This window comes from Acomys russatus, chromosome 23, assembly GCF_903995435.1.
Source record: "Acomys russatus chromosome 23, mAcoRus1.1, whole genome shotgun sequence".
Taxonomy (NCBI): Eukaryota; Metazoa; Chordata; class Mammalia; order Rodentia; family Muridae; genus Acomys; species Acomys russatus.
Window position 1 is genome coordinate 10256652 of NC_067159.1, and position 15387 is coordinate 10272038.

Sequence of the window (15387 nt, forward strand, 5' to 3'; positions counted from 1 at the left end):
TATAAAGAGGAGTTTTAAACAGAGGCCCAAGGTGATTGACACATCATACCTTGTACTGCTTGAGTACCATCTGACTTCTGGATTAGGCAGCACCCATCCGTGCTGGGCAAAACAACAACAACAACCAATCCACCACCCTACGTTTTCCTGTTCTTCTGAGAAAGGTTAAAAATCCAACACAAATGAGAAAGACTTATATAAGCAAAGGTCTTATCATTAATGAGGGTTTTTTTTTTTTTTAAACCACACAAATTATACTGTTTGATGATCTGCAGTAACATCCAGGGGAGGACCAATCCACTGTCCTGACTGTAGTCAGAAACACTCATTTGTGAGCCTCCTACCTGTGCATCCCTTAGACATGATGTCTGCATTCCAGAATTCAGCTGCAGCAAAAAGAAAATGCAGCATGGCTGGACCTTCTGATGCAAGCCTGGCCAGGACTAGAGTGAGGAAGGAAGACCTACCAAGAGGACATTAAAGAACTGACTATAATGATGGCTGTAAAGTCTTTTCAGGACTATGTCCTGACAAACCCCTGGGACTCTATTCACCTTCCATTCTTCAGCCTAAGAAAACAGACAAGTGGACAGAGCTAGTATGAGAGAGGGAGGAAACACATCCATCCCAAGTGTCCCAAGAGGGTTTTTTGGGGGGAGGGTTGTTTGTTTGTTTGTTTGTTTATTCAACCCACTACCTTCCAGAAGCTGTTCCAGACCCTGAACACATCTGTAAATAACACAGCCCCTCTCTAGCCCCAGGAAACATCTGTCCAGTTTGTGCTTTCATTCTGCAGTACTGGTGGAACAGTAACAAGTATCTGAGGACTGTGGAGGGGGAACCTTGCCAGGAAAAAAAAAAAAAACAAACAAACAAGGCCACAGAAAATGGGAGGTAGATGAGAAAGCTGGTCTGTAACTATGGGGGTGGGGTGGGGGGTCCCAAGAAAAGCCCAGGGAAAACATTACTCCGTAAAGGTATTCTAAGAGGAGGGCTCCTGGCCAGCTCCTACTGACAGCTTATTCTAAAGCTGGACTAACCTGCTCTGTGGGCCTTTCTGAGGTTTACTGCCCTCAGCTTTGTGAGTGAGGTAATGTTTATCTCTTCCAAAATCTATGGTCCTGGAAGAGGTTGGGCCCCCCTGCCCTGCTGTGAGTAGGTGGGTGCTGCCCCCTAGTGGTGCTAGGGCAACCTAGTTAAGGACCTCTCTCCCTCAGCTCCAGGCTGTGAGGTGTGTAGTAAACAGACCGTGCTTACTAATGACAGCTGGTCCAGGGTTTCCAGATGACTCCAAGACCTCAGGCCTTAGGTCCAGCCTAACATTCCCAGAACAATGTCTGCTCTCTCTGTGTACTCCGTTCCCCAAGACCCTGATAGTTACAGGCGTAAACAAGCCTGCCCCCAGGTCCTGCAGGAAAGGTCTATTTCCCCCAAGCTTGTCCACATCTTCGTCTTTTCTTTGCTTTTCCTACCTGGGATCGTTTTTTCCCCCCTTGCCTGTAGGCAAGAGTATCTAGAGCCAGCTCACACTGTGGAATCGGATACGGTAGGTTTCCTAACTAGAATTAAAGGGGTAGCCAAAGAATGAGGACAGAAGGCAAAGCTTAAATCTAGAGTGATGCTGATGCAGGCTCTTGGGCTCTGTCCCCTTTGTAGGGCTCTTAAAAATCCCCTTGTCCCCATCTCTGCTGAGGCCAGAGGGAAACTGAAAGGCTAAAATGAAAGTCTCTCCCCATTGGGACCGTGTATGTGGTCTCCCTCTTTGAAGTGACAGGAGCCATCTTAATCACATCTCCACTCTCTCTTTTGGACCCTTTTTACTAAGGGGCTCCAGGCCAAGGAGCCGGCCTGTGGCTATCAGGGCAAAGCTATATCCTTCGGTACTCACATCTCTTAGCATTCCAGGTCCTGCCAGGAACCAACCCCTCCTTCTTCAGATCCAGGCCAAGGAGCCAGCATCGTTTCCCAGCATGCCCTGCTCCCTCTCGGCCCAGCAAATTGAATTGCGTTATCAGACTTCATCACCAGGCACATGTGGTAGGCCTTTTATTCTGTGCAGGATGACTAAGGTGGGCAAGAGAAGACTGGGAACCTGTTTGCTCAACAGCTCATTTTATTTTTCTGCTCTCATCCCCAGACTCTTAGGCTCCAAACTGAATGTGACATCTGTCCCAGGAAGGTTCTAGAAAGAATATACCTAAGACAATGGCACAGAGTACCAGAAGCAACATGGAGGTTAGCTACCCTGCTTCTGACCAGAGCTACAGACAGGGTTGGGTTCCTTTAAAAAATCTCAGGGAACTCCAGATGCCTTTAGATGGCCCATCTCTTAAGAGAAAGAGACCAGAAAGGTGCAGATCACCAGCTGGGACTGGGCTAAAACTCAGGGCTTCAGAAACAGTGGCTTAGAGTCATAGGGCTGGGAGGGCTCGGCTGCTACCTCATTGGCACGTTCCTGTTGAGGGACTTCAGGCCTATGCAGCAGCAGTGAACCTTAGGCTGGGTTTGGACCAAGAACAGAGAAAACATGGAGGCCCATGTGGTCTCCACATGTAGGACTGTGTTTATGAGAATCACAGAGCTAGAGGCAGCTGAAGGGACCACTAGAGGCCTTCTTACTCAAGGCTGTTGGGCTGTGGGAGGCAGCTGGGACTGGGGAGTGTACACACACACACACACACACACACACACAGAGAGAGAGAGAGAGAGAGAGAGAGAGAGAGAGAGAGAGAGAGAGAGGGAGAGAGAGAGAGAGAGAGAGGAGGGCCAAGCTGGCATGACTCCTTGGCACTCAACATTTCTCCATCTAGAAAAGTACAGATTCCTTCTACCTGGGCTAAGTTCCAACAAAACAGGTTCATTCCAGTAAACCAGTTAATTAATCCTAATGGGTCTGATCCCCTCCAGCAGTATCCTCGAGAAAGGGGAACAGCTGTCTGGAAAGACAACTCAAACCCAGGCTCTTGTTGGATAACAAAGCTCCATCTCTGCCTAGGCTAGCTCTGGACACATTATCCTGCCAACCAGCACCCCAGAAGCCTGAGAGGAGACCCCCAACCAGGGCTCTCTGCTTTGCAGCTGGCACTTTGTCTACATGGAGTAATATTTGTGTTTGTGTTGTTTGTTTTTCGAGACAGGGTTTCTCTGCACAGCCTTGGCTGTCATGGACTCAATCTGGTAGACCAGGCTGGCCTCAAACTCACAGCAAACCACCTGCCTCTGCCTCCCTGAGTACTGGGATCAAAGGTGTGGGCCGCTACGCCTGGCTTTACGTGGCGATATGTTGTTGCTGTTGCTGTTGTTGTTGAATAACTTAAGTCTCCTCACCTTCTCCCAGGTTCCTTCCCACCTAAGCTAATGTGTCTGGCACCATTGGGAGGTGGAGGCACCAAATCTCATTGCGATGGCTCCTACAAGACCAGGAACCCCGCCTGACCTTTTATGTAGGTTTCCAGAGTTTAGCACAACTCCAGGCACTCCGAATACCTGCTCTATGCTCCATGCAAGGAATTGATGGAGGAAGGTTAGAAGTGGAAGACGGCTGGGGTCCTTGTAATGTGGTAGAGAGTACACTGGATTGGAAGTCAGGGGGTCAGACTTTGGCCACAGTTTCCCCTCTACTTGGTTGGAGGATTCTTACCCCTGGCCTCTGTTTCCTTGGTTGTTTTAAGGTGATTAGGACAGATCATCCCTCAGATTCGCTTCTTGGTTATTTCTACTGTGAAACAAATTGCCCTTGTATGTAAGTTTGCCAGGCATTTTCTTTTGGCTCATTATTTTATGGGCTGGGAACTTAGGACGGGCTCAATTGAGCAGTACTAAGAACTCATGCCCTCGCAACTATGCATCCATTGGTACAGCAAATCTATGAAGTTCCTCTGAGCTGAACATTCAATATGGCGCAGTCACATGGCTGGTGGGTGACACAGGCTAAGAGCTCAGCTGTAGCTGGCAACAGGAGCGCCTGCAAACGCACAGCTTCTAACACTGTAGCCTCAGGTAACTGGGCTACCTCCCAAGGCAGCTAACTCCCCCCAGAACCATCATCCCTAGAGCGCTGCCCTGATTGATGTATCCTTGCAGGTCACATAGCATTACTTCCTCCTTTTTCTCTTGGTTGCAGGAGGAAATTGCTTGCCCAGGTTCAAGAGGAGAAGCAGAGAATTTTCTCGATGGGAGAAGGGTTAAAGAATGGGAATGCCTTTGAAAATTCACCTACAAACAAGTAGCCACAGTCCTGAAGTTAATAGAATTCTTTAGCCGATGCCTGGGGCTAGGACTGGATGGAGCTGTGTCTGATGGTGGATAAGGAGGAAACAGGGCAGGGATAGGACTGGGGAGTGCCTGCTTTCCCTGGAAAGGGACCTTTTCTTTCCTCCTTCCTTGGCTGCTTCCAGGGTTAGCCGGAGACTGTCTTTTTAACAGTGGTCCTAGGATCCTGGTTCATTGCACAGGTAAAGCAGGACCAACATGCTTAACCAGGGCTGGAAGAGCTAAGAGAGTGGTCCTTACCATCATATATTCATCCCCCCCTCCCTGGAAAAACTTCTATGCTGTGGCCACCTGGCACCTCAGGGGGTCATTTATTCCTTCCAACATCTCAAAGAAGAGATTTTATTGTTGTACAGGTTCAGAGGGTTAAGTGGCCTGCCCCAGGCTGGTGACAGACTCATGATTGAAACCTCATACTGCCTGCCTCTGGGGCCAGCATGAGGCAGGAGCAGCTGTCTCCCATATCTTTTAGCATGCCCTTCTCATCTGCTTCCCTACTTAACTGCCTCCATTCGGGGCTCAAATTTAGCTGCGCACCTTCTCATCAGAACAGAGTGGCTCCGTACCTCAGTTCTATCCTTCAAAGTCAACATCCTTTCAGGAAAATCTTCCATGATGATGCCAAAGATGGATGATAGACCTATCCAATGCCCCAGAATAGGTTTATTGTATGGGTACCCATTGCCAACCTACAGCGAGGTCTCTGTGCCTCTGAACCCATAGACTATGGTGGAAGTGATATATTCCCAGAGCCAGGCCTTAAGAGATGGGCAGCTTCCAGCTCCCATTTTTCTACTCTTGAAATGGTCTCCCTGGGCACTTTGAGTCCGTCAGGTAAGAATCTGGTCCCTGGAAATGAACTGTGCTAGAAAATCCATTTGCAAAAGGCCACTCTGCCCAAAGGGCCCAGATGGACCCCGCTCCTAGCCATTTCCACCCAGGAACCAGTTACTTAAACGAGCTTGAGAAAGGTTTTCTTGCAATTTCTAGTCCAGCCCATCTACCAATTGGATACCGCTTGAGTTCCCACCCATCTGTTCCTCATTCATAAAATCACGAGGTATGATACAATGCTTGTTTTAAAACTTTGGACTTGCAACACCGCAAAAGATAATTGGTTTGGGGTATGTTATCGCCTCCAAACTACCCTCTCCCTTTCTCTCTCTCACACAAATTAGGAGCTGTGGCCTCAGAGACAATAAGTAACTTGCCTACGGTCTCTGAGGTAAGACAAGGCCCAGCTGATGCTTGAACTTAAACTTGACCGTGAGCTCCACTGCAGTGAAGCCCATATTGCAGCGACCCTTAATGTCAGTGTTCCCCCTCCTTGAAGGAGGGCTGCCATGTCAACCGGGAGGACCAACAGGCATACAACCGTATGCAGAATGATTTGTCCTGCACTGGGACACATAAATAAGAGGATTTGGTGTCACAAAAGAGATGCCTCCCTTGGCCAAACTCAGGGCCATGAGTGCTGATTTGCCTGTTTGGGGTGTCTATGGCCGACACGGAGTCCATCCGCTCATGATGTAGTCTTAATGACCGGTCAGTGAATAACACCTCACAGACAGTTGACATGCTTTCCCGGGCTAAAATGTGGACAGAAAGGGGTTCCTGCCACCTGGTGGCTGCTCTCGGAACTGGCAGGGAAGTGAAGTGGAAGGTGGAGTCTGAGATCACACAGCACTGGTCCAGACTGGGGTGGGAAGAGATGAGAGAGCGAGGTTCTCCTGAAGACTCTGTTCCTAGTGGAGGCAGCAAGACGGGCTTTCTCCACCCCCTGCTCCTCCCCTTCTTTATGGATCCTGATTATTTAACAAAGACTTAGGGTATCACATCTATACTTCACCTTTACCTTCCATGGAAGAGTCCAGAAGATATTATCTGACGTGAGGGCTAACTCTCTCAGAACTTAGAACATGGCTTTCTGTGAGCCAGCTCACTTCCCCCAAGGGCCAAGCCAGCCCCCTGCCTTCCTTGTGTTCCCACTCAGACCTCTGGTACCCCATCCTTGCAGAATATGTATATTTATGTTCCTGAAGCCAGGCAGGATAGAAATGGCCCCAGAAAAGCCCTGGAAGAGGACACCAAACACTGTCCTCTTTTAGATGGAGCTTCACTTTCCTTACCAGGAAAAATGTAGATTCCAAGCATTTCCCTCAGAGAAAAGTCCTCAGATGTACAAGGTTCCTGAGGCACAGTGATGGCAAGCATAGTGCACACAGTGGTAACACCTAGGAGAGTTCCTACGAAACTGCCTGGTTGTCCATCCCCAAATTCCTCAGCCAGCACCCGCAAGAACACTGCCCCACCCATCCTAAACCCTTTGTCTCAGAGTCTCCATCAGCTCCCCCACCCCCACAAGTGTGAAAAGGCAAGGAAGGGTGATAAGAACAGACACTTTATTGTACACCAGGATAGGGGAGATGGAGGGGGGAGGCCCTGGGGTGACAACACCTCATCCCTTCTCCTGGGCTGAGTGATCCTGACCCCGAGATCCGAACCTGTGTAAGGACCTGAAACGACTGCCTGCCTGGTGTGTGTTTAAGTCTGTACAAAGCAGGACTTCTCATGAGAAATGACCCTGGGCCCTCCACCTTCAGCTCCCTGCAGTTCAGGCCTAAGAGGAGGGACCCAGGGGTGCCAAGAGAATCATGTGTATTACAACCTGCTGGCCTCTCACTTCTCTTTTCACAGTGGGGCATACTCTGGTTGGGAGAGGACTAGCGGTAAGAAAGGGTAAAAGAGTAGCCTCTGCCCGGTAATACTGCAGGCCTGTGTGGGGCCCAGCTCACAGGCCTCACGGCTCACACAGGCTGCCTCTGGAGGGCATTTCCTGGCACTTAAAAAGCAGCAGCCCCTGGAGGTTTATTGCTTGATGGCAGAAGCCAACCTTACATGCAATCCCTCTGCTCCTCACGTCTCCCTCACCCACCCAAACTGCACCTCGGGCTTCATTCTGTCTCCAGGAAAAGGGCTAAGGGCTCCCTGAACAAGAAGCTGGTGACTGGAGCTGGGAGGCAGGTGGAACAGAGAACCCTTGGGTGTACCTCTGCACTACCCCAACTCAAACAGCCCCCCCCCCAAGCCCCTTGTCTCTTGGTAGGCACTGTAAAGGCAGCACCAACCAGTGGTAGTGGGGACCCTGTGCAAAGACTTGGAGACCTTGCCCTCACTTCCAGGTCCTCCAAGGAAGCTGGGGCTGAGTCCTCGGTGGTCAGGTGATTCCACCTGGGTTCTCCGGAGGAGCCAGCCAAGGTCTGAGAAGCAGCTGTTGCTTTCCAAGTACTCAGGACTTTCTCAAGGTCAAATGCAGGACAGAAGGGCAGAGAGATGCCTTTCTCAGGCTAGCTAGCCTAAGAAACCCGATACTGTCTGCTGAAGACAGTGGGACTCCCAGTGGGAACAACAGAAGGTTGACTGGGAAATAAATCTGGGGGCTTCCCCCCACCCACCCACCCAAGGCCCTCTTTCCCACTAAAGGTGTAATGGCAAGGAGTCACCTGCAGGGAACACATACCTTTCTCCACACCTAGTACTTTCTTAGAAGCTCCTGTCTGGAGGCCTCACCCATAGAGCTTAGAGGAAGATACAGGGTTTTCAGAAGGTGGTGAACACTGGGTTGGGAGGTGTCACAGATCAGCACCTTATGCACTCACACCTACGAATGTAACACACACACACACACACACACACACACACACACACACACACACAGAGCTCTGGGTCCTATGTCCAACTCACAGCAAGGATGCAGCCAGGACAGGTTCTGGCCTACAGCAAAAGGCTACAACATACACTACAGAACCCACAGTGCATAAGCAAACAGCCCCAGCTCAGCCCCCTCCCTCCCCCCTACTCCCTGCAGGCTTGCAGGCTGGGGCCAGGCCCAGCCACGCTACAAAATTAAAAATATATCAAATATACAATGAAAATAGATCTGTACAGCACTGAGGATGAAAATAGTCCACCAGCCACAGTATAATATTGGGTTTGTCATTTCGCAGCATTTACACCCACATGTACAGATTGAATGTACAATAGAAATAGCATATAGAGGAGTATAGATAGTGGAGTCTCTGCTGGGGCCTGGTTTTCCTGTTTTCTAATTCTGCTTGGGACTAGGCATGGGGCCAGGTAGGAGGTATGGTCGGGTGAGGGGGCCGATGATGGGACGCCGTGCCCCAAAAGCTCATCTCTTCAGGATGTATGGACTCCCTCTAACCTTAAATACTAGGACAGGTGGGACCAAGAAGGGTAGAAGTGAGAGATGTGAGGAACTGAGGAAAAGAGAGAGATAGCAGGCTGAGGGGACAAACCTCTTAGGCTAGGGAGGGAGGTCACCAGTAGGCAATGGGGGTGGCCACCTAGGCCTAGTCTGTCCCTCTCAGTACTGAGGGAAGTCGGGCCACGAAAATGACTCAGGGACCTCTGGAAGGTACCCAAGTCTGTTCCTGCCTACCATAACTTTCAAAGATAGAGGCAGTCTTCTGTCATATGCCTCCTCCCACGTATCCATCCGTTCATCCCAGTCAGCAGCCAGCCAGCCATATATAGGCACACACACACACACACACACACACACACACACACACCTCTCTGAGGTGATACCACAGAGAGATTCTGGTTCTCAGGTCAGCTTCTGAGTCTTCACAGGCTGCTCTCAAACAGCCCCCTCTTCCTCCCAGGGACACCTCGAAAGAAAGCCAGGGGCACTGCCATAGGCTGCACCTTCCCTCAGGGCCTAAGACCAGAGGTTCTGCTTGGCCCAGAATTGCCCGCGCCACTTCTCTGAACAGGCTAGGGAAGTTTGGGAAAGGTTTCCTAGGTGTCTTCACACACGACGTGCACACCAGAGGCTGTGCTTGTGCGACAAGGAGAGTGAGTGGCAGCCCAAAGGGGCAGTGAAATTACCTGTCATTCCTCAGAAACAAGGGCTTCTGGTGACAAGCCCCTGAACTCCAGAAACCTCCATTCCAGGCAAGAAGCTGCCACTTAAAGAGAAAATCGAGCGTGGAAGATGAGGCGTCGAAGAGTGTGTTTGCCTTGTGCTCCAAACCACTGAGATTGTGCTGGAAGCCTGCTAATTGTGCTCTGGGAACCTCACCTTGCACTGTCCCCCCTTTCTCTCTGGGACAGAGGCCAGGATCACCACCCCTGGATCCAGGCTGGATAGAAGACATTGAGAAACAAACTCTAGTTAAGGAGACTCCATCACCGAGCTCTCAGGCAGGACCAGGAACCCACCCCATGTGCCCCTGGCAGGGGACATTCAGGGGTCCCATAAGCTGGCTATGGATTAATCCTTTCACTGCCAGGGCTCGTGCTAAAGCCTGAGGGCTCCACCTTTCTCAAAAGACAGAACTGAGGAGTTTCCATATACTTCCTGCTAAATCAAAGCCCGCGTCTTGACACACATCTCCCTACCCCTATCTTAGCTCGGGAGCAGCCCAGCTGGCTTGGACAGGATAGTAAGTCCTGTCCTTGTGGAGTCTGAGCCAACATCTACCTCCTGCAAGCTCAGCCCTGAAGCCTCTGCCCACCACCACCACCATGACCAGCAGCACAAAGTGACCCACCCCGAGACCCAAGAACAGCAAGTGGTAGGTTTTACAGGGATAAGGGGGCGGGTGACTCCCAAAGTGCCCACTTGAAGTCCCCCCCCCCATACTGGAGTTGTTGTGGTTACATGGCTGCAACTTGGCAAGAGTTCTCAAAAAGGTACATGGGTTGGAGGCTTGGAATAGGGACTGAATTGTCCGCAGCCCCCTGATCATAGGTAGGGACTCGGGTGGGGAATGAGGCAGGGCAGATCTTCTCTCCTTGGACTGGCCTGGGTCTGGTGGCCACCATAAAGGAAGAGGCCAGGCCCAGACCAAGTGGGCAGGTTGGGTATTGAGGGGAGGCAGGGACGGTGGAGCTGTGCTCACAGCTCTGACTCAGGGGTGGTAGCCAAGAGGTACCCACTTCCATAGCGTCCGTTGGGATTGCCGCTTGTCTCCAAGGGGGATGTGCTGCCAGGCCCCAGATAGGAGCGGTGGGTGGGCATGGGGGAGGGCGCCTCACTGGGCACCTTGCTGAGGATGAAGCGGGTCTCATCGTTTTCCTCCAGATTGGAGATGTCCTTCATCATACGGCCCTTCTTGTAGGACACGGAGAGGGTGTTGGAGCCATCGGAGAGCAGGTGGAAGTGCCGCAGGATGAACACCACAGGGATGGGCAGGGTTGCCACCGCAATGAGGATGATCAGCAGTGCCATGGCCCAATTGGGAAAGTACAAGTAGCGCTCAGCAGCCTAAGGGGTGACAGCAGGAAGGGCATTGCAGAGCACCAGACAGTGCTGGTCCCAAGCCTACAGACTTATCTTTTCCCACCCTTGCCCATGACCTACCCTCCTCCCTGACCTCCACTCTGACCAATTAGCAGTAGAGATAGTGTCCCCAGGGAGTGCTACCTGAGTGTCAGCTTGGTTAAAGGGGGCCTCTGTTTCTACCTCTGTAGAAAGGGTGCGTGATCCCACTCCATAGACACAAAAAGAGACTATGCCTTAGAAAACCCAGAAAGTATACTGATTTTTCTGAGCCTCAGTTTCTCCATTTATGGCCATAGGAACCATGCCATTTCTTAGAGACTGCATTTGGAACAAGGCACCCGGCAAGACCAGAGTAGCTGCTCTGGAAAGGTCTGTTCCAATCATCTGTTATGTCGAAGGCCTGAAAAGATGCAAGTGACTCTGGGGTTTGTGGGGGCCACCACTCACCTCCTCCTTAATCCAGGCACTATAGCCCGGGGGTGATACCCCCAGCTGGATGATGCTGGCTGTGGTGAGAACAGCCATGCACAGTGGAGACACAAACTTCCACATGTAGAAATAGAACCGATACGGCCGGAAGCCAAGCATCTCGGTGAGCTCCTGCATAAACCTGCCAGGCACAGCAGAAGACACAGCAGTTGGCCCCTTCGCCACTGACCCTCCTTGCCCTTACAGTCCCTTGCTTCTGACCAGTCCCTCTGAGCTCTGCTGGCTTTGCCTTCGGTGTTCACAGTGTGAAGCTCCCGTGCTCTCCAGGAGGCTCTGCCCTGCCTACCTCACACCCAGTCTCACCAGAGATATGATCCATTAGGCAGGCCTAGGACTGAGTGGATAGGTGCTAGAAAGCTCTGAGTTCTCCAAGCATAGCTTCCTCCCACCAGCCTGACTCAAGCCTCCCCCTGCTGGAGGAAAGGCAGGAATGCACCCGCCTAGCCCACCAGACCCTGTGCTTAGAATTCCAGGAGGCAGGCAGGCTATGGGTTTGAGCGGTATACAAAACTCATCTTTACCTCAGTAACATTAACCAAGCCTGGTAATTCCTTATATTATAAGTGCAAGTAACCTCAGGAGTTCTAACAACACTTGTGACTTGGTCCCAAATAGATTGCATCAGACATTTTCTCATCACATGCCAGTTATCTGAAGATACCTCGAAACATTTATATCCATCTAGATATCCCGATTTAATCCAGTAAAAAAAAAAAAAAAATACAGTACACATTAAGCCACACTAAACAACACTCCGTCACATTTCAGTACAATTTGTTTTCTATATAACTGTGCACAGTTTATCCCACCCGTTTAAAAGCAATGCTGGGAAAACAAGCACCAGGGCTTCCAGACACTGCACAAGGAATCTCTGGCACCCAGACTCTGAGTCCTCCTGGCTCATGAGGTGCATATGGAGCCTTCCCTTCTTTTCTTCTCTTCATCTCTCCTTCCCATTTTCTCTCTCCCTCCCCTCTCCCTTTGAGACTGGCTCTCACTATGTAGCCTAGGCTGCCCTCAAACTCATGGAAATCCTGCCTCAGTCTCACATACAATGGAATTATAATACATTGGTCATCATTCCTGTCTTGGGTGCCCCTTTTCCTAGGCTTTCTGCCCCCTCCTCCTCCTCCTCTGCCCTCCCAGGAAGCAAATGACTCCTGTGAGAGATACTAGATTCCAAACCCATATGGACATTGGGGGTTAGGCTGGGATAGTTAAGCGGAAGGCCTGGGTCCCTCTGAGGACAAGGACAGTGGACACTGTAAATAATAAGGATATAGGAAGGTGTCAGTCCTGGAAGTCCCTGGGAATGCAGACTTGACCATAAATAAGAGCTAACAGTAAGTGGAGATCTGCCTTGGGGTCAGGCCATGAAACTAGATCTTACCTTATTGCTAAGGTACTTTTTGCCCTCAAAAAAAAAAAAAAGCTAAACTTGAGCCCCCAAACCATACACTCAAAGTACAAACAAGGCTGCTGAAGTCTACCAATTCTTAGGACTGGTATGCAACAAAGGAACTGCTGTAGTTAATCACTGAGGCTGACATTGGGACCTGAACCCAGGATTCCTTAGCATGGTTCTGTCTTGCACTAGTCAAACAGCCTCCAGCATTCATGCCCTCTTTATAGGCCTGTTTCCCCAGTGCCAAGGGACCCTTGGGCTCTCATAGCCTACACTCTCCTGCCCCTTTCACAAACAGCCATGAGTATGCAAGACTCCTCCCAGGAAGTCCTTATTGGAAAGAACCCCCCCTCATGCTCCCTCCATTCCTCTATGCCCTCCTTACTTCTTGGTTCCGTAAATCCAGGCCACAGCGATGTTCTCAAGGATGACGATGACGGTGAGTGGCAGAGTGGCCGAGTAGTCGTCAAACATGGTGACAAAGTAGTTTCCGGAGCGCTGGACGAACAACAGCCCCACGAAGAATGCAAAGACACAGCAGCCCACTACAGAGAGCCGGGAGGCCGGTGTGGGGGCAAAGGTGCAGGGTGGGTGGGACCCTGGGGACCTTGGGGGAACCCGCTCCCTTCTATCACAACAATGCTGCCCCTCTCCGTGACCCCACAGGTGAGGCCCAGCAGGTGAGGCCCGGAAGCTGAGGTTCTGAGCTTCCTCCCCCACGGCCCCCCCCCCCCCACCCCATCAGGCAGGAGCCCATCAGGCAGGAGCCTCGAGGAAGGCATAAGCTGCATCCTCCTGCCACGCCCCCTGCTCCTGGCACAGCATCACGCTCAAGACACCCGCTTCATGTAATTGCTGATTCGAATTGAGATGGTTCAACCGACTGGCCCTAGGATCCTTTCCCAGGAAGATTTTGTTTCCCTATTTGAGAGTAGGAAGAGACTGTACTCTAGCCATACTCCCCGGAGATGCAGGTGAGAGGTAAATGGGTATATCCTGACAGTGATGCTAGCTGAAATGGTATACACTCAGGCCCAACTGTGAGAGTCGGGGAGAGGGGCTCTCAGAACCCAACTGTCACGCACATGCTGGGCTGGTGTCTGGCAGGGCAGCAGGGTGTGCGTTACCTGTGAACATCTCCTTGGGCACCTTGAAGGTGTCGATGATAGGTGTGGTGATTCCTGCCATGGTCCCGATCATGCTGCCCAGGCCCAGGTTGATAAGCATCAGGAAGAACATGACGGACCAGAAGGGGGAGGCCGGGAAATGTGTCATGGCCTCAGTGAAGGCGATGAAGGCCAGGCCTGTGCCCTGCACAGACTGAGGGTGGGGCAGAGAGTGGGGGCCACTCTTACTCCAGAAGTCCCCCGCCTCCTTCCCTCTGTCCTTATGGCTATTAGGGATCCCCGTTGCCACTTGAACTCTTTTCAGCCCGAGAGAGAGTGGATCTCAAACGTCAGTGGGTACCAGAATCTCGGGCGGAAGTTAGCTGTAGTGACTCACGCCTGCAGCTCCAGCTGTCAGGAGGCTGAAGCAGGGAGGCTTGTCATGAGTTCAAGGCCAGCCTGGACTTCACATTGAGTTTCAGGCTAACCTGGGCTACAGATTAAGACTGTCTCAAAACAACCAAACTAAACCAAAATGTTAAAACAAAACAAAACAAAACAAACAAAACATCAAATTCTCTGAGAGTTTCTCTGGGAGACCTAAGATCTACAGGTTGTACAAAGACACCCCCCCCCCGACCCCAGTAATCCAGGTGACAACGGTCACATCTAGAAACACAACCCATGTAAGACCCTCATTCTCTGAGACGCCATCTTTGTTACAACCACAATGACCACTTCCGGTTCTGAACTGGCGAATGCAATACACTCAGGTTCAGCTCCTATGGAGCAACTGTAAGCACCCCATGCCATGTCAGATTCTCTCACAGAGACAGCGGTGTCATTGGTTGAAGGGGAAGCTGGTTTGAGATTTTATAAAGCTATCGGGGGCTCTCAAGGAAAGCCCCAGGCGTTCATAACAAGGCCCTTCTCACAGGCACCTGCGCACACACTGCCTGCTCACATTATAACCGACCTGTGATCTCGAGGGAACGCACGGTCCTGCTGAGTTGTTTTGCTGTCATTCAGATACTCATCAGGCTGCCCTGGGTGAGAAATCTGCTATAAACCTAGTTCCATCAGAGGATCAGCCCATGCTGGTGAGAATGGGTGGAGTTTCACGGAAGACGGAAGGCGAGGACTGCCTTACTATTGATCATGGGAGAGAGGTCAAAGGTGAGGGAGGGGCACAGCTCCTGCAGACCAGTGAAGCTGTCTTTGTGCTTTTCTTCTGTTAATCTTTTTTTTTTTTCTTTCAGTGTACAGAATCAAAGCCGTGGCTACGTGGCTACCAACAAGTGCTCTGCCAACCGAACTACATCGCCAACCAACAGAGCTGCCTTCGGCGGGGTGCTCAGACACTTCCACAGGAAGCTCCTGGTCTCAGGGGTTTGCTGTCCCCAACAGGAGTCTTGGCCCCAGCAAGATTCCTGGGATCTCAGGGGTTTGTTTCCTGTTACCACTTGTAGCAGAGCAGTCATTTTGGAAGTGCCCAGAGGCGCAAATGCAAACACAGGAAAGTTAGCCCCACTTTATCCCGAGCATCAGTGAGGTGGCAGGGTCTCTGCTCTAGCACAGGGATCGTCACCGTGGCAGTGGAAGCTGGGGCAGCTGGGGAGGGCAGAAATGTCAAGGGATGATGCAGACTCTGTAGCAAGAGTGCTGGATTTTATTTTAGTTTTTTTAGTTTTTATTTTTTGCTTGCTCGCTAACTAGCTGTGCGATGCTAAGCAAGCCCATCCCTCAGCCTACAGGCTGCTTAAGGTTAAAACTGGGAACAAGATACATACTCAGTTCACAGA

The 15387-nt window shown here is 51.0% G+C and overlaps 1 protein-coding gene across 1 annotated transcript in view; it reads right to left on the reverse strand.

The window, feature by feature from the left end:
- Positions 1–10042: 10042 nt before the first annotated feature.
- Positions 10043–15387, reverse strand: part of Slc6a17 (solute carrier family 6 member 17) — a 43416-nt gene continuing 38071 nt past the window's right edge. The window contains exons 9-12 of the mRNA XM_051165599.1: positions 13607–13799; positions 12865–13024; positions 11033–11195; positions 10043–10567 (exon numbers count right to left, since the gene is read on the reverse strand). Coding sequence (XP_051021556.1) covers positions 10199–10567; positions 11033–11195; positions 12865–13024; positions 13607–13799 — 885 coding nt within the window. The 3' untranslated portion in view covers positions 10043–10198. The remainder of the gene's footprint in view (positions 10568–11032; positions 11196–12864; positions 13025–13606; positions 13800–15387) is intronic.